Raw genomic sequence first — 19,889 nt, forward strand, 5'->3', positions numbered from 1 at the left:
CTTTTGCTTTCTTTTTCCCCTGTGGTTATTGACAAAGCTTGGGATCATGTTGAAACTTGTTGCAACCACCAGGAAACTCTTTCAACTTTTAATAGTTATCACTCTGCTCCTAATTAACAAGTAGCAAGCATGATTATGCTCCAGTAAGTTGGAAAGACTTATCAGACTTTAATATTTAGATGAGGAAAAGACCTCCAGCCATGAAAAAAAAAAAATCCCTGTTGATATTTTCCATAAAAGGGGAAGTACAGTTCAAAACCAGCAGAGCCAACTCTGCCACTTTGTGTAAATGCAATCTTGAGACATGGCTATGAAGAGAGCGTGTTAGTCACGGCTTATATTAACACACAGCGTCCTCTTGAATTCATTGGCTTCCTTCTCATAAAAATGCTGCATAATGAGCCATAAGGAGGTTATTCTTTATGTTTGCCCTGAAATGAAACAAAAATGATACAAATTATTAAACTTGCATTTAGGGATGTGTGTGATGAGGATAGCTTTTTGTAAATGAATGTTTTGCTAGTGTCATCCATTTGAATCAAATAAGTAATGTGCCCTAAAGGAAAAGTAACTTTTAAAATAATATAAACTTAATTCACTATCTCTAAAATAATTGATATTTACACTTACTACAACTGGTGTTGACTCACTCTCTCTCGAAGAAATAGCTTTCTCTTAAGAAATAAGTAGGATATTTAGATCCCCTGAGAAATTAGTTGGTTAAGTGTTCATGTCTGGTTCCTCCAGGTACTCTGAGTTGAAGAGTTGGACCTAGATGTTGAATATGGTCCTGGGGAAATGTGACTTGAGTTTTTTACAGAATGTCAGAAAATTCCCTTTATTTTCTTTAGATTATATTTAGCAACATTTAAAGAGACAAAAATAATCTATGATAGAGAAAATGAAAAGAAATGCAGCAGTAAAGTCCACATTACAGGTAGTATTTTTTGTTGGAATTTAAAAAACAGAATTGTTGTCTCAGTGAAATAGTTAGAGGTAGTTCAAGTCATGTCCCAAACCAGGTTATGACTAGTTTCAGTGTTCTTGTATATAGTCTCAGCAATAAATATAGTCCATTAATTGGTGAATCAAGTTCTTACTGTGCCATGTACTATTTTTAGCATTGAGGATAAAGCAGTGAACAAACTAGGCCCTGGCCCTCAAGGGGCTTACAGTTTAGTGAGCATGACAAAATAAACTATTAATAAAGAAGAAGAAATAGTATAAAATGATAGAGAGTAGTTCTAAGGATCTGCTTTGGTTGGAGTGATCAGGGAAGAAGATGACATTGGAGTTAAAATCTGAATGATAAGAAGGGAAGAATCTATATGATGACCCAGGAGAACCCATTTCATTAGAAAAGAAGTAAAATTCGCTGAGGCCCACTGGTGAAGGAGAGGCTGGCTTGCTGTGGCAAGTTGAGCCCACTTTTCTCCTTTGTTTCTCACACTTGTTACACTTGTCATGCCTCCTCTCCCATCCATAATCTCAGCTCATGATCTTACATTCCATTTCTTCTCGAAAGTTAAATGAGCAAGAAGAGGATTCTCAAAACTTCTAGCACCGTAGCTATGCACCCATGCATTTACTTATCCCCTGCCTTCTCCTCTTTCCGTGTATAAAGAGTCACTAATCACAGGAAAGGCTGACTCCTCCACCTTTGCCCAAGATCCTACAGTCCTATTCCTTTCTGTATCCTGTGTTATCAGATTTTTTTTCCTATTTGCTAGGTCTTTCCCCTCAACCCACCAACTTGTTTCTTCCATTTTAAGGGGAAAAATACTCTTTTGAAAGCATTGCTTGGAAAAGTTACATAAATTTTTTCCCTCCAAGTTGTTCCCTTTCTTTTTTCCTTAAAAGCACAGAGGTGTTTGTATGCCTTCATCATATCACTGAAACAACTCTTGGCTTAAGTCCGCAGTGGCCTCCATGTTACTATGCCAGTAGTCACTTGTTAGTCCTCACCTTACTTGTCCCATGAGTGATATTGGAAACTATCATTTACATTTGCCTCATAAAACCTTTTTCAGGTGGCTTCCATTTCTTGATTTTTCTTGTACACACTAGCAACTGCCTTTCTGTTCTTTATTTGGTCCATCTTCATCACTGTAATCTCTAAACTTTGGTGTGCCCTAGGGCTTAATTCTTGGACCTCCTCTCATTTGTATCAAAACAAAAATCTTTGTTCATCCAGTCTAATGACTCTAAATGTCATATGTATATTGATGATTTCTAAATATATATCTGGACACCAGCTGTCTCCTGAACTTTAAACCAGCTACCTACTTGACATCAGTCAGTAAATGTCTAATAGGCAATTTAATATAATAGGCACAAAAATGAGCTCCTGTTTTCACCTGGCTTCTCTTAAGGTCTTTTTCCATCTCAGTTATGGCAACTGCATTCTTCCAGTTGCTCAGGTGAAATCCTTGAAACCATCCTTATGCTGTTCTTTCTTTAATATCCTAGTTTCTCAGGAATCTTGAATTTTCTGCTTCAAAATATATCCAAATTCTGACTGTGTCTTATCACTTCCTTAGCTACCACTGGAGTTTAAGCAGTTGTCCTCTCTCATCTGGATTATTTTGGTAGCCTCCTGACTGGTGTTCCTGTTAACACCATTGCCCATCTCTAGCAAATTTTTAACAGACAGAATGACCATTTAAAAATGTAGACAGATCATGTTTCTCTTCTGTTCAAAGCCTTGATGGTTCCATTTCTCTCATGGATCAATATCCATGATATTATAGTGCCTACAAGGCCATCGCAATTTGTTATTGTCCCTCCTTCAGGATCTCATAGCCTAATACCTTTTCTTTTGTTTAGTCTGGTCCATCCGCACTTGATGTGCTTTCTTTAAACACTCCTCACATTTTCCCACCCCAGGGCTTTGGCACTTGCTCCCCCTACTACGTAGAATACTCTTCTTCCAGATATCTTCATGGCTCTCTTTTTCTTTAGACCTTAATTCAAATGTATTTTCTTAGTGAGTCCTTCCCTGGCCACCCTTTCTCAAAATTCACCATTCACGAGTATGATTTCCACCCTTCCTCAAGAATTCACTTACCACCCCCCCTTCCCTTTCTCAGCATCCTGCTTAATTTTTCTCTTCAGCTCCTAATTCCATTTTGGATTTATTATACATTTTCTTAGTTTTCTTGCCTCCTTCAACTAGAATGTAAGCTCACTGAGGAGAGAAATATTTGCAATAAATTCTATTCATTGCATATGCCCAGTACTTCTGAGTGCTCAATTAATAAAAACGTATGAATGAAAGATGGGATGTAAAAGCATATGAACCAGAGAAAGATTAAGATAGCAAAAGTTGTACAGTGATTTAATGAGATGGAATTTTGTTTCAGGGTTTGTTCTAGGATGCAATACCATGCTTAATTTTCTGGCTCAGAATTGTTTCTAGGGCATAAAATGAGTTTAACTTTAAAAGAATAACAGTATTTTTAAAAAGAGTAAAGATTTTTAGGTCCTCTCTTGGAAGTATAATAATCATGCAAATCCTCCATACTCATACCTTATTTATGAAAGTTAGAAAATACATAAATGAGCTATTGAAGATTGCTGTATAGGATTGCAGAAGTTTTGTTTCCTAAATATTAATACAAATATCATGTTAAGGAAGTAAAACAACTTAAAGTAATGTTTTTTAAAAAAACTTACAGGTGTAAAAGAGAAGCATATGGTTGAACAGAGATTGCCATGAAATTGACAGATGATTAACATTAATTAAAACTTTTAATTAACACCTTGGAAAATTCCATAAAATGATACTGTATGTAAATGACTATGTGTGATATCTTTGAGCATTCTCTTACCTGTTTTACAGAAGAAAAAAAAATGGATCACAAAACTGCTTATGATACAATTTTCCCTAGCCCTGGGTTTGTTTTGAGTGTTATCTACTTGTGTCAATCATGCCAATTTGAACTGCCAATATTCTAAATATATTTGGCTGAGATATAAGTGATTCTCTGTGTTTCCTAGAGGAAAGAAAGACTACCTTTTAGTTTCTTATCCCTTATTTTTTTCAAGTATTTTCTGAATAACTATGGGAGAATTTGAGCTTTAACGTGGAGCTTTTTTCAAGGTGATTTAAAATCAAGTTTGTTTAAAATCTGGCTAATAAAATTTGTGATGAATAAGTCATATATAAAATAACACTGAAGTTTGTGAGAAACTGGTTTTCTGAAGGATTCAAGACACTGAATTGCACTTTGTTCTATATATGTTGAAACTACATTTTTTCTTTACTATTTGTGGTGAAATGGGAGTGATTTTCTACTTGAAGATAGTGGTGGTTGCTATAAATAAGATTTCCAGATGTTTGTAGAGGCACAGTTACTATAGGATTGGGTTATTAATTTTTATATTAATTTGAATTCTGATAACAGGATAGCTTTTTAGTGTTTTGCTGAGAGAATTGTGGTATGAATATAAACTTACCTGCCTATTGCTAATTTTTAAACCTTTGGGAGAGAGTGGTAAAAAACATAGAAATATGTTTTCTTTGACAGAAAACATTCATTAGATAACATGTTTGGTCAGGATTAAACATCTATTGGTGGTCCAGAGTCATCATTAAGGATATGAATTATTGTTCCAGGCTGTCATCTCTTGAGACTCTCAAGGACTGCCCAGGGTATATGACTCTCTATTATCTGTCTGCTTATAATGATTGCATTAAACTTCCTCTGCTTCTCTCTTGCTACTTTCTCCACCTTCCCACTTCCCTTATCTTCTCGCTGCCTTTCTCTGCTGAGTTTTCCATGCTTCTGGACTTGGATATTAGATCCACACTCAATAAATGATGACCCTCTTTTCTTGTTTGTTCTTTCTCTCTCTCTCTTTCTTTCTTTTTAAAGATTTATTCATTTATTTTAGAGAGAGAGTGCACAGGTGGGGAGGAGCAGAGGGAGAGTGGGGAGAGAATCTCAAGTAAACTCCCTGCTGAGAGCGGATACACCCCACCCCCAAGGTAGGGCTCTATCTCAGGACCATGAGATCATAACCTGAACTGAAATCAGGAGTAGGACGTTTAACTGACTGAGATGAGACATCCAGGCACCCCATGATGGCCCTCCTCTTATGAGCTGTATGGTTATGTAGAGTTATGAATGGTTTTTGGTCTTTTTGGAAATTTCCATTTTTAAATGCTATTCAGAATTTATTAATTTGCTACTCAAGATGTTTCCTCTTTGGTCAAAAAGCAGTAAGACGTGAGGGGCTAGAACTGGGTGTCACAACCATTTCAGATAGCTGAGGTTTGGAAAACACTCGATACGTAACTGAGGCATTATTATAATTTAAATTACTAAGTATGATTTTAAAGGATAAATTATAATATGCCTGCTTTTGAAAGTTAATGTGTATTTTAGGTTCAGTATGGAATAATTTTTTTATTTTCTTGTTTATTGTTTAGTAAGTATTAAGATTTTAAATCATTCTACAGATTAATTTAAGGAGTTAGAACATTGCAAGTAAATAGAAAAGCTTAAAAGATACAAAAGAACAAATTTATATTATTATTTTTATCTTTTCTAGTGTTAGGAGCCTAAATGTTTTGAAGCTGAAACATAAAGAATGGAGGAAGAAACAAGAAATTATACTGAAAATACCAATTAAGCATGAATGTTGCCTGATTTATAATTCCATGTACAGAGATTATAAAGAAGAAATATAGCTCACGAAGGATGAGATGCTCTAAAATTGTAATTCTGACTATATAATTGAGAATAATCCTGCTGAGAAGAAAAGAAGTTAAATAAAAGTGTAACTATATCAGGAGCTCTTTGATAAGCTCAGAATTTAAAGGGGTAAGTATCAAAGATAGAAGGATACAAAGTGAGAGCTTATTAAGAATAGCAGGAACTTGAGGAGAGTTAATGATCATGGCCATTCATTCATTCTACTAACACTTATTGGGAACCTTTTGTATGCCACATTATCTTATTTGCACTGTGAGTACTAAAATATAATAATATCTTTGCTCTCAAAAATCTACTGTGATGACATTGGACTATACTATTAATAATTGACATAGCAGAGGAAGAACTCCTCAACTCTCATTTTGTTTCCAAACTGGAAGGTTGGGGATTCAGCATACTTAAGTGAAATAAAAGCCTATGATGGAATAAAGAATAGAATAAGGGGTGCCTGGGTGGTTCAGTCGATTAAGTGTCCGATTCTTGGTTTTGGCTCAGGTCATGATCTCAGGGTTTTGAGGTTGAGTCCCATGTCCGTACTCTGGCTCTGCTTGATGATTCTCTCTCTTTGCCCTCACCTCAAATAAATAAATAAATCTGAAAAAAAGAATGGAAAAAGAACTTCTTACAATAAGTTTAAAATTTCAGTCCAAGATGAATGTATATTTGAACTTACAAAAGAACTTGTTTATATCCTTGTGAAAAAAAATGTTGGGTAAATAGATAAATGATAGCATGAGATATTTCAGTAGATTTTTGGTAGTAGAAACAGCTGAACTCATAGATAATTAATTAATGGAGCAGCGTTATTAGAATATGGACACTAACCTTGCCCTTGTCCTTGAGTACTTGTTGACAACTTCAGTAAAAGTCTGCTCACTAGATCTTTAGGTGACATATATTTTGGAGTGGTAGTTTACATATTTGATCATATAATCAGGATTCAATGTTCAGATACATGTAAAAGTAGCATGTAAAGCTAAAATGATAGAGACTCTTGAGAGTGGTTCCTTGGAAAAAAAGAATGTGAAGTTTAAATGGTTAAATAAGCCAATGGTTTGATGGTAGTATTGAAAGAAACCATTGGCTTATTGTTGGAAAGCCCTGTTGATAAACTTGAGGAGGATCACAGGCCTATGTTGGGACATCCCAATTGTCTTCAAATATTTGAAGATCTGGCATGTGGAAGAGATTGGCTTTATGTTGCTCTCAAAGAAATACCAACAATTAAATGAAAATAATTTTAGCATCATGAAATGGAAAGCCTTCAAAAAACTAGAGTTACCCAACAATGGAGAGGACTGCCTTGTAAAGCAGTGAATAAGTCTTGTTATAGAGAAAGAATTGGACCATTTATGTTAGGATAGGAATTATGGTAGAAAAATCACTAAGGTTTCCTGTTTTTTTTTTAAGGGTTTTTAAATTTTTTTAAAAATTTTATTTATTTATGATAGTCACAGAGAGAGATAGAGAGAAAGAGGCAGAGACATAGGCAGAGGGAGAAGCAGGCTCCGTGTAGGGAGCCCGACGTGGAATTCGATCCCGGGTCTCCAGGATCGCGCCCTGGGCCAAAGGCAGGCACTAAACCGCTGTGCCACCCAGGGATCCCCTCACTAAGGTTTCCTATCTTTAAAATTGCATAGTTGTGTAATTTCACAAAGTTGTCGTGACAATTTGAGAAGATAAGAGGAATTTATTTACTCTAGGGGAAATATGCATAGAAGTGGAGCACTTTTTTTTTTTAACAGACAAAACTCAGTGGCAGTCCTGAACACTACAATTAAAGTCAGAAGAGGGAGTAGCTATAGCATTTTCCCTCAAATGTGCAGTTCCCAGATAAATATGAAAGTATGTAAAGAAACACGATGGTCTGAATTTGACCCTTGTTTGTCAGAGAGGAAAGGCATAGAGATATATTGGAGATTCCTTTAATTATTCACTAGTATTCTGCTTTTTCTTTGATTAGAAGAAATTCATGCCAGATTACAAACAAGAGATTTCATTTGGGAAAGCAACAATCCTTGCCTTTGTATTGAGTTAAATACGGAGGTTTCATCTGTTAGAAGAAGCCATGTTGGATTCTGAAGTACCTAAGAAAATACCTAAACACCACTTTGAATGTTCCTCAAATTAACCTCATTAGGTCTACTTGATTTTTTTTTTTTCTATCAAGTTAACACAAAAGACTGTGTGGATTATAGAGTCTTTGTTTGAACAGATTCTACTTGGATTTAGATATAACTATGTATACTTGGGATTCTGAAAAATAATATGAAGTTCCTTATTTTATTGATGCAGACATTATGTTCTAAAGTGATTGAGTTGCTCAATGCAATTTTACTTGGTTAGAAACAAAGTTAAGATTAGAACCCAGCACTTCAGATTTTCAGTGAATTCATATTTCTTCCTCTTGTACCATTCTCTCTACCTCTTCTTTTAAATTACGCTGAAGATATGCAGTGTGTCAAGAAACAGAAGGGAAAAAAGGAGCATATATCCACATTGTCTTCATTAAGTTAAAGGTGTTATATTTAAGTCTTAAGCATTTTTCAGTTTTATTAAACTTTGATCTCTAGAAATAAAATAAGAGTCAGTTGTTAAACTTCTGTTCTGGTGAAAATGGGAGGGATGGAGGTAGGATTTTGTGGTTAATTTCAAAAAGGATTTAGAGCTTATAACAGTCTTAGCAACTTTCCTAAATTATGTAGATTATTATTCCAGTAGTAGAGAGATCAAGTATCAGTATTTTAGGACAGCTTTTAAACTGGGCAAATAGAAGACATCTGAACAGAATATCACTTTACATAGAGTTGATTCAAGTTTCTAAACTTCTGGCAGAGAGGAAGGCCAGCATGCTTGAACATTTTGCTGCTAAGTTTTCAAGAGTCAAAAATCTTTTTTTCTTACGATTGTTCTTCCTCGTGATTGGAATATAGATTTAAGTAGTGGTCCTTCAGTGTTTTAAACAATAATTGATTCAATATTGGATTTAATCATGATAATGGGTAGGAATTTAAGGGATAGTGATAATTTCAATATGTTTTTTATTGAGCAAATTCATAAATGGGTATCTGAATCAGTAAAATTTATGATAAAAATCAGAGGTGATTAACAAATGTTTATTGAATTAATTCCATTAAGATTTAAAAAAATAAACTCATGTTAAATGTTATATTTAGAAATTATCAAATTGATGCAATTTGAAGTGACTAAATGTTTTTTGACATTTCTTGATCAGTAATTTCTAGGTTCATGCCATGTAAATTGACATAGAGATGTCACATAATCATGGTATTGTGGAGAAAGAGGTATGAGTAGGTTAAGTGGGAGGTGAATAGATTATCAAATTACAGTTAACTTAGAAAATTAAAAATTATATGAATTTAAAAGTTGAATTTAAAAGTAAATTCAGGGACGCCTGGGTGGCTCAGTGGTTGAGCGTCTGCCTTTGGCTCAGAATGTGATGCCAGGGTCCTGGGATCAAGTCCCACTTTGGACTCCCTGCAGGGAGCCTGGTTCTCCCTCTGCCTGTGTCTTTGCCTCTCTCTCTCTCTCTGCGTCTCTCATGAATAAATGATAAAATTAAAAAAGATAAAAGTAAATTCAGATATTTGAAAGCAGAAATCAAAAGAGAAATAATCTGGCTCATGTGACTTCGGGGAGGAGGACAAAGAGCAAAGGGAGGGGTGGTTTAGAGATTTTTTTTTTTTTTTTGCAGCAAAGTAATTATAGTAATTTATTGCATGTCTTCTGTATACCCAGCCTATTCCAATAAAGTATAAGTCAATTTCCCTTGTTCTACAGAATTTGCTTTCTTTGGGAGTGAAGACAAGGCAAGATGCTCACATATGAAGCAATTTGTTATAACTGCCTAAGTTTGTGTAATTGTGAAAATAAGTGGAGTGCACTCTAAGGATTGTCCTTGGCCTTTCTTTCATTTCCTTTTCCAGCCAGGGACACTTAGTTGCTGTTCACCATGAGTACTCATATCCTGGGACTAACTCATCAAGATTCATGTGTGTAAGACATTCCTGTTGGGGCCAGATCCTCACCTCAAAAACATGCTGGCACCTGACATGTGTTCTCTCTTCAGATCTCCTACCTTGTGATTTAGATCCCCTGATTTCAATGCTGGCTGCTCATCAGAATCACCTGTAGAGTTTTAACATTCAGGCACTGTCAGAATCTCTGGGGCTGTTACCCAGGCCAGTGTATTTTTAAAAGAAGCATACATATGTTTCTGATAATTTTTAACTATCAAACTTCTGTTGCCAGTGATCTGCATCCCATTTACTTATCTACCTGGTCTTCCTGCCTGGTTTTTCTCTTCCTGCCTATATAATGACCCCTCCAAAGGGTGTTTAATTTGATTTGTCTTAATCAACATTTGGGGACGTAACTCTTTTAAGATCATTAAAAATTTGAAAATTGGAACCAGTTGATTGAATTCTAGAGCACCAGATCCAGTTAAAAATCTCTGTCATATGGGGGCACCTGGGTGGCTTAGTCAGTTAAAGCCTCTGACTCTTGGACTCAGCTCAGGTCATCTTTGTCGTATACATAGCCTCTATTCTGGTCAGTGAATATATATTTATCTACTTCATCATCAATGTGTGGAATATCCTATTTTTCGTATTTTTATTCCATGTTCCATAATTGTTTCCAAAACACACTGTGCTCACCTGTGTGTTGATTGTTGATAGCAAGATGAACAAATGTCTGTTTTGAGCATAAAAATATACTTGTTTTCTGTAGCTACCCAATTGCAAGATTAATTTGAGAAAAGTGATTTCAGTCTATCTGAATAATTTTTCTGATGTAGTAAACATAAAACTTCGTATTCAGATGACAACTTTCTTCTTATTTATTCTTAAAATGGTTTGGTGAAGCTACTAATACAGATTAAGTGAAAAGAAATCAGTTTATTTTTTTACTAAATTTTGTGGTCAATATTCTCAACATCTAACAATAAAATAAGGTTGGGAATGTCAGATTCGTTGTCTGGGCTTTATGACTGTAAATGGATTTCTGGTTCCAACGTTAAAGTACAATCTGTTTGACATGATTTACATATTTAGTATAGATAAGACCAAAGTTAACGGATTTGCTTCAGTAACATGAACTAATTTTCTAGTTATTTGCCAGGCCAAGAGCATGACAACCATATAGAAGTGCAGATCAAATAAAAGGTGGGGCCTTTTTCTAGTTTGCTGAAAAGAAGCCAGCATATGAGTATGCCTATCTAACTTCCCATAGGTTAGGAGGTTCAGTGTTATGTGTTCCTATGATTCCTTACTGGGTTAATGGCATTTTGTCTATCACTATGAATTAGTCTTTATCCCCAAAGAGTTTTAGGAACTTATCTATTAGTATTTCTTATATTTGTGAAATATTGGCATAAATAAATTTTGGCCCTGGCATACCTCCTCATCTGTCATCTTTTATTTGTTGCCATAAATGTCATGGTCATTTTTATGTTCATATGAGGTCCATCCCTTTCACACTGAGGTAATTTAGAGACCACTTATAGAAAAAAAAAAGGTGGGAGAAGAAATGAGGATGAAACAAAACAAAGAGTGTGAGTAGAGCAGAAGTCCAGCATAAAATGTAATGGATCTCAAAGTGGGTACTTGGCTCTTACTATCTTCGGAACACTTTAAACCAAAGGATTTGCTTTTGTAGAATTTTAGAATTGAATGTAACCTTAGAGATAATATAGTTCATAGGCTTCATTTTAAAAATAAGGAAAGAATAGAAAGGTTAAATGACATGGTCATGGTCACACAGATAGTGGTATTGTCTACTGACTGGCCATCATGCTGCTACTTATCTTTATTTTTAGGATGAGAAAAGTAGGTCATTCGCCTCAGAGATTCAGGAAGGCTAAGATCATCAGGTACCTCGATTTTGTCCAGTGAATGGACATTTTGTTTTTATGGCTGTATGGTCTCTGTCCTCCTTCTTGACTGCTGCCTCATTTACTTCTTTCAGGGGACCTCTTTATGCTTTCACTCTTTAGCATTGGGCCTCCAGTGTTCTGCCCTGAATTCACTGATCTGTGCACTCTTCATGTTCTCCTTACATAATTTTATATACAATTTATCTAGTACTTCTCAAGAGCCCATACCATGCTAGATACTGGACTACATACTGGGTAGGGACAGACACAACACCTGGACCACGGAGTAGAATGTTCCTGTCCATTCTTAGGGTTTTAGCTGCTGTCTATATTCTGAAGATCCATAGCTCTGGTTGTGATTGATGCCCTGAGCTGTACATGTGTAACTAGCTAAGAAGTCCCACAGAAACCTCAAATTTGACCTACTTGACATGGACTTCATCATTTCCCCTGACCCCCTTTCTCCTGACCCCCTTTCAGCTTTCACTCCTGAATTCCATATCTCAACATCAAAGTCACTTAGCCACTCCTTCAGAAAGTTGAAAGTCACCTTTTGATTCTTGTTCTTTCTTTCCCTTCCAATGACCAATTCCTGGCCCCTCTACCTTACTCCAACTCTCTTTCACTCTTTTGTTATCCATGGTCTTTAGTTTTGCAGCAGGCTCCTGACAGGACTTCAATTCTCCAAGCTTGCTTTCCTGAAATCCACTCTACACAGGGCTGATGGAGTGATGGTCTAGACTAGAGTGTAATCTAGCTACACCGGTCTCTGCTTAAAACCCTTGCTTGGTTTCCCATATTCTATAGGGTAAAGTCCAAGCTCCATAGTATGGCACTCAAGGTCATCTGTGACCTGGCCCTACCATGTGCTGCTGTTTCTTGAGTCGTGTTATTTCTTGAATCAAAGTAGTTGCTTATGCCATTTTCTCTGCCTGGTCCACAATATTCCAACTCCTGCCTCCCTGCTCTTATCACCTGGTTAAACTATATATATATATATATATATATATATATATATATATACACACACACACACACATATATGTTTGTATATATACACATATCAATGTATGAAATTTCAAATAACCACAAAAGGAAAGGTAAAAGTACAAAGAATTCCTGTATGCAATATTAAGATTTTGATAGGCTGGTTCATTTATTCCTCCCCATACCTTTTTTTCTTTTGTAGAAGTATTTAAATGCAAATCTAAGATAGCATACAGTTTTATCCCTACTTCAATAAGCACCTTCAAAAGTATGAACATACCCTATATAACAACAGTGTCATTATCAAACTAACAAAATTGGTGGTAATTCCTTGGAATCATCTAATTCCCTGTGCATAATAAAAATTTCCAACTTGTTGCAAAAAAATATTTTTATGATTAGATTGTTTGAATCATGATCAAAATTAATACCACATATTAAATTTGGTTAAGTCTTTAATTCTTTTTTTTTTTTAAGTTTTTTTAGATTTTATTTATTCGTTTGACAGAGAGCACACAAGAAGGGGGAGCTTCAGGCAGAGAGGGAAAAGCAGGCTCTCCACTGAGCAGGGAGCTTGACGTGGGCTCGATTCCAGGACCCTAGGACCATGACCTGGGCTGAAGGTGGACACCTAACTGACTGATCCAGGCACCCCTCTAATTCTTATTTAATCAAAAACAGTTCCCACTCCTCTTTTATCAGTGCTATTTTCTTGTTGCAGAATCCAGGTCAGTTGTTAAATAGCATGTTCCACAGTCTATATTTATTTATTTATCTTCTGTGGTGTTACTTAACTTGTTTCATATCCACCGTAGAACTATATCCAACTGTTTCTATATCCAAAGTAGAAAATACTCAAGATAGGAAATGTTTACTATAACGGAAACTAATTGTAGTGGCTTGATTAGATTCAATTTCCATTATCTGTCTGCCTGTCTGTCTATCTATCTATCTATCATCTATCTCTCTGTTTTTTAGGATATTAAGATGGATCAGTGGGTTCAAGTGGTGACAGCCTCATCCCTCCCTTATAAAAGTCACCATCAATCATTGTGTAACTAATGGTTTAATCCACTGTTGATTACTGCCTGAATCAATTATTTCATTAAAGTTGCAAAATATTAATTGTATAATTCTGTAATTTCTTCCACATGTACTGGCTGGGACTCTTCTCTATAGAGGAATTTTATTTCATCACCAAGAACATTTGGTTACCCTGAAATACAGAGGATGGAAAAAAATGCACACCCCCCCTCCAAATCTTCTTCCTTCATCTATCAGTGGACACTTTGTTTTTATATTTTGGATATTATAAATAATGCTGCAAAAATAGGAGTGCATATATCTTTCTGAATTAGTATTTTTGTTTGTTTGTTTTGGGTAAATACCCAGTAGTAAAATTACTGGATTATATAGTATTTCTATTTCTAACTTTTTGAGGAACCTCCATACTGTTTTCCACAGTGGTTGCACCAATTTACATCCTCACCAACAGTGCATGAAGCTTCCCTTTTCTCCACATCCTCGCCAACACTTGTTATTTATTGTCTTTTTGATACTAGCCACTCTGCCAGGTGTAAGGTGGTATCTCATTGTGGTTTTGATTTGCATCTCCCTGATGATGAGTGATGTTGAGCATCTTTTCATGTGTCTGTTGGCCAACTGTATGTCTTCTTTGGACAAAATGTCTATTCAGGTCCTCTGCCCCTTTTTAAATTGGATTATTGTTATTATTATCATTGCTGCTGAGTTGTTTCAGTGCTTCATATATTTTGGATATTTACCTCTTATCAGATACATCATTTGCAAATATCTTTTCCCAGTCAGCAGATTGCCTTTTTAATTTTGCTGATGTTTTCTTCACTTTGCAAAAGCTTTTTGGGGGGATATAGTCCTAAGAGTTTATTTTTGCTTTTGTTTTCCTTGCCTCAGGAGACATATTTAGAAAAATGTTGCTAAAACTGATGTCAAAGGGATCCTGCCTATGTTTCTTCTAGGAGTTGTATGATGTGAGGCCTGACATAGGTCCTTAATACATTTTGAGTTTATTTTTGTGTATAATATAAGAAAATGGTCCAGTTTCCTCCTTTTGCATGTGTTGTTCAGTTTTCTCATACCATTTATTGAAGAGACTGTCTTTTCCTCATTGTATATCCTTGCTTCTGTCATAAATGGATTGGCCTTATAAATGTGGATTTATTTCTGGGCTGTCTGTTCTGTTCAGTTTATCTCTGTATCTGTTTTTGTGCCAGCACCATACTGTTTTAATTACTATAGCCTTGTAGTATATCTCGAAATTTGGGATTGGGATACCTCTAGCTTTGTGCTTCTTTCACAAGATTGCTTTGGCTATTTGGGATCTCTTGTGGCTCTATACAAATATTAGTATTCTAGTTCTGTTAAAAATGCTATTGTTATTTTGATAGGGAGTGCATTGAATCTGTAGATTGTTTCTCTGAGGCAATTTTGTAAACATATACATCTTGGAGCATTTTTGTTCATTTTCATATTTAAAAATTCTTGATGAAGTATACATTTATTAAAAATAATCCTGGGGAAATGTAACTATCGGCATGTAAAGATTTTTATCTTCTACTATGAAGTGACAGATTACAAAAAGTATACTATGATCCTATTAATGTTTTTGGTCACATTTGGAAGTGTTGCTGCTATATTATTATTATTATCATTGTTATTATTGGTCTAAGAGGAAAAGTTCTAAAGTCTATTTCTAAAGTAAACATAGTCTGGAGTCAAATTACTCTTAAAATTTCCATAAATTCTCATAAAAATGCAGAATGTTCACATCAGGAGGAACACTCAGGAAGCTGCACTGTTTGGAGAATTGCTAGACTCACATCTTCTTCCATAGCTTTGGTGGACAAGCCCTCTGGGTGGACGACAGGCAGGAGACGAGGATGCATGCCTGATGCTGCTTCTCTGTTTGCACACAAAGAATCTGGATGGATATACATCAGGGTGATAATAATTTTTCCCTGAATGGGCTGGACTTTGGGCCCCAAATAAAATGCAGAGTAAGTTTTCTATATGAAAGAATTATAAAATGCTTGTGGTCTAAAAAGTATCATTAAGATTAGATTTGGAGGCATTGTCCTCATGAAATCACTGTTAATAAAAATTATATCTATTAAGAATTACGGTTCATATTAAAGGGAAAAATGATATACAAATGAACTTTGTAAATGTTGTCATTCTGAGGTGTGCACTTCTGTATTCTGTTTATGCCTTGGAAAGGAGCTCTTAAACTAGAGTCCATGGATGACATTCAGGGGTTTATGGATTCTATGAAATTGTGTGTAAAATTTTAGGTGTATGTACTTTTTTGGGGAGAATATTAATCATAGCCTTTATCAGATTCTCAAATGTGTCCATTCTTCAAAATAAAGCCATTAGTTTCTGTGCCCAGATCTGGAATAAAACAGATTTTTACACCTATGGAATTTTAGAAACATCTACCTGAACCAAAATTTGGTTAGTAGGTCAGCCCATGAATGTATCATAATGTATATTCTAATTTCTCATAACTTCCACTTATGGTGTGAATCAGAAGTATTATGTAAGAGTACTGTCCCAACAAACTCCAATTTTACATCCTTTCATTTGCACATTAAATATGATATACACATTTAGAAAATATATTTTATGTGCTACTTGAAGTCATTAAACTAATTAACACCCCGTTTTTTTTGTTGTTGTTTTTTACTAGTTCTGAGTTTTCCAATGAATAATAACTAGCTCTTTATTTTCTTATATTTTATAACTTTAATTATCCATAGAAACTAAACAGATGGGGTAAGAAAAATACCACACTAATTCAGGGATCTAGGAGATAGGAATCAGGAAATCCATCCTGTGGAAATGGACTGAAGAAGTAAGGACAGGCCTAACCAGAAGTGGCAGTGAGTTAAAGGCTCAGGGCCCAAAGGTCTAGGGACTACATCAGGGGTTTTTATGACAGAGAAAGAAGTGGGAAGGGCTTTTAGTGCTTGAAACCCATGGTTAATTATATGAGTCATGTGTTGGCACCATTCATCTACTCCAAAAGATAACATTTAAAAGTTCCCCAAACTACTAAAGAGACAGTAGAGGATTGAGAATATCAGCTTTGGGGGTGGGAGTGGGTGGGGAATGGACAAAATGGGTGAAGTGGAGTTACAGTTATGGAATGAATAAGTCACAGGAATGAAAGAAAAGGACAGCATAGGGAATAGAGGGATTTCATTGTAATAGAGGGATAGGGATTTCATTGTAACGGTATTGTATGGTGACAGATGGTAGCTCCACTTGTGGTGAGCATAGTGTGATGTCTAGACTTGGTTAATCACTATGTTATACACCTGAAACTAATGTAAATGTGTGTCAACTATTCTTCACTAAAAGAGAAAGAGAAAAAGAATATCAGATGTGGGACCCAAAATCCAAATTTAATCCCAGCTTGAGAATTTATTTACCTTGAGTGATTTGCTTAACACTTTTATATCTCAGTTTCCTCATGTGTAATAACTGAAATTAACTCATAATATTCTTTTGATGATAAAAATCATAAATATGGCTGAAATGTTTAGAACAGTGCATTTACCGTACTCAATAAATGTGTGCCTCAGCTGGGCTGGATAGAGCTATAGAAAGGGATTGAGAGAAAGGGAAGATAGGAAGTGCTAGGAATATAGTGGTGTGTGTTTGGAGAAATTACCCTTGACCTTCCAGGTATAGGAGTGCTACAATTTTAATCTTAATGGCATACAATTAGGACAGTATTTTACATAAAAATTGGTAGACACATGGACGGTGCATATATATATTTGAGAAGTTGTGTTAATAATTGCCTGTAAACTAAAGACAAGAATTACTTTTGATCCACTTGGCTGGTTAGTTGCCTCAGATGTTGACAAACTTAGCTGCGTAACAGTGGTGTGACGACGTGAGTAGTTTCTTGTTATTAGAGCACCTGTTGTCTCTGGGTGTGTTTACAAAGTTCTTATGCTTAGGTTTATCTACCTCATGGCTAAATATGGACATATTTAAAAGAAGTTCCATGCTAAAAGCATGATGCATATGGACTCTTCTTACTTTTAAAAAAATTGTTACAGGGCAGCCCGGGTGGCTCAGTGGTTTAGCACTGCCTTCAGCCCAGGGTGTGATCCTGAGACCCAGGGTGGAGTCCCACGTCAGGCTCCCTGCATGGAGCCTGCTTCCTCCTCTGCCTGTATCTCTGTCTCTCTCTCTCTCTGTGCCTCTCATGAATAAATAAATAAAATCTTTAAAAAAAAATTGTTACATAATTCAGTAACATCTCAAGAAACTACCACCTTTTTCTTATTTTTAATTTTCTTTCTTTTTTTTTTTTTTTTTAAAGTTAAAAATTCCTTAATTTTTTATTCCTGGTACCACTACCACAATTTACAGGGCAATATACCTGATGTAATGAAAAGAAAAAGAAAAAGACAAAGCTACAACAGATAAAAGACCTCAGGAATGTACATCTAATTGACACTACATTGCATTAATCAATAGCTGCACTTTTTGCAAACTGTGGCTATGACCGTCCTGAACAAGAAGGGTTTCCTGTTTAAGTTGCAGTAACTTTTCTGACTATGGATCATCGTTCCTCCTGTGGCAGATTTTTACAGTTCCTCTAATGCATTTGGGACGACTGTCTCAAAGTAACCTGCAGCTTTCCTGACAACTCCTCGCTCTCTCTCCTGCTAAGAACTGTAGCCCTTTTCTTCTGAAATTTTTTTAGAACCTTCTGCTACCATATCCACCACTTCCACTACCAGATCCATAACCACCACCATAGGGACTGCCCGAGCTTCTTCCACCAAAACTGCCCCCTTTCATGGGTCCATAATTTGATTGCTGTTGTCCACTATAATTTCCAAAATCATTATAGTTCCCACCACCACCATAGTTACCTCCAAAATTTCCTCCTTCATTGTAACCATCGTATCCTCCACCACCACCACCATATCCGCCTCCTTGGTTTCCATATCCTGGTCCACCACCACCATAGGCTCCTCTACTACTATAACCAGGACCACCACCATAGTTGCCACCATCACCTCCAAATCCATTATATCCACCATCACCTCCTCCATAACTACCTCTGCTGCCACCACCTCCACCACCATAGCCTCCTCTTCCCCCAAAGTTTCCACCACGGCCAAAATTACCACCACCTCCAAAGTTTCCTCCACGACCCGTGAAGTTGCCAGATCCACCTCCACGACCTCTTTGCAATCCAGCAGACTGCATCTCTTGTTTAGAAAGGGCCCATATTGAACTCGAGTTGGAAGAGGCGAGTCCGGTCTCAAAATAGAGGTAAAACCGCCGCCCGGTCGCCCCCAGCCCGATTCCGGCCGTCGCTGCCGCCAGGGGTGGGGGGGAGGGCCATGATCCAAAGGAACCCGAGCAGTTGAGAAAACTGTTTATTGGTGGTTTGAGCTTTGAAACTACGGATGATAGTTTAAGAGAACATTTTGAAAAATGGGGCACACTTACAGATTGTGTGGTAATGAGAGACCCCCAAACAAAACGTTCCAGGGGTTTTGGTTTTGTGACTTACTCTTGTGTTGAAGAGGTGGATGCAGCAATGTGTGCCCGACCACACAAGGTTGATGGGCTTGTAGTGGAACCAAAGAGAGCTGTTTCTAGAGAGGATTCTGTAAAGCCTGGTGCCCATCTAACAGTGAAGAAAATTTTTGTTGGTGGTATTAAAGAAGATACAGAAGAATATAATTTGAGAGACTACTTTGAAAAGTATGGCAAAATTGAAACCATAGAAGTTATGGAAGACCGGCAGAGTGGAAAAAAGAGAGGATTTGCTTTTGTGACTTTCGATGATCATGATACAGTTGATAAAATTGTTGTTCAGAAATACCACACTATTAATGGGCATGATTGTGAAGTCTTTTTAATTTTCATGACATCTCTTCTATTGATTGAATTCCTCCAGCGAGTTTTCACCTCACTGTCTCTTTTGTTTCTATGGCTTCTTTCTTTGTTCCAGATAAAACTCAAAGTTTTGCACATTGCAAGCTTCTTGTTCAAGCTCAATACTGATATTATACAGGTATTGATCTAATTTAGCAATTTGAACAGTTATTTCTGAAGCTTAAAAAAAAAAAAAAGAAAAACAAGAACAAGTAGGCACAATGGGATTTTCTTGTCTTATCCAGACTTAGGCATAGGTTTATGACATATTCAGATCTCAAAAAGTGTTTTACTAATGCTACAAGTAAATCTTAAAATCTCCCACTAAGATT

The 19,889-nt window shown here is 36.1% G+C and overlaps 2 protein-coding genes across 10 annotated transcripts in view; one reads left to right on the top strand and one right to left on the bottom strand.

Annotated features, from left to right (window-relative positions):
• The window catches only part of SOX5 (SRY-box transcription factor 5), a 994,522-nt gene that overhangs the window by 38,247 nt on the left and 936,386 nt on the right, over window positions 1-19,889 (top strand). The window contains exon 2 of one of the 9 annotated variants that reach the window (XM_077870733.1): window positions 5,557-5,828. The exons of the other annotated variants lie outside the window; for them this stretch is intronic. The gene's annotated coding sequence lies outside the window, so the exon portion shown is untranslated. The remainder of the gene's footprint in view (window positions 1-5,556; window positions 5,829-19,889) is intronic. 9 annotated transcript variants of the gene reach the window in all.
• Window positions 17,981-19,179, bottom strand: LOC144297750 (uncharacterized; the record flags this gene model as incomplete). The annotated part of the gene is made up of 1 exon (XM_077871918.1): window positions 17,981-19,179. A coding segment is annotated over one exon (816 nt), but the record flags the coding sequence as incomplete, so codon positions are not given.

Source organism: Canis aureus, chromosome 25, assembly GCF_053574225.1.
Source record: "Canis aureus isolate CA01 chromosome 25, VMU_Caureus_v.1.0, whole genome shotgun sequence".
NCBI lineage: Eukaryota > Metazoa > Chordata > Mammalia > Carnivora > Canidae > Canis > Canis aureus.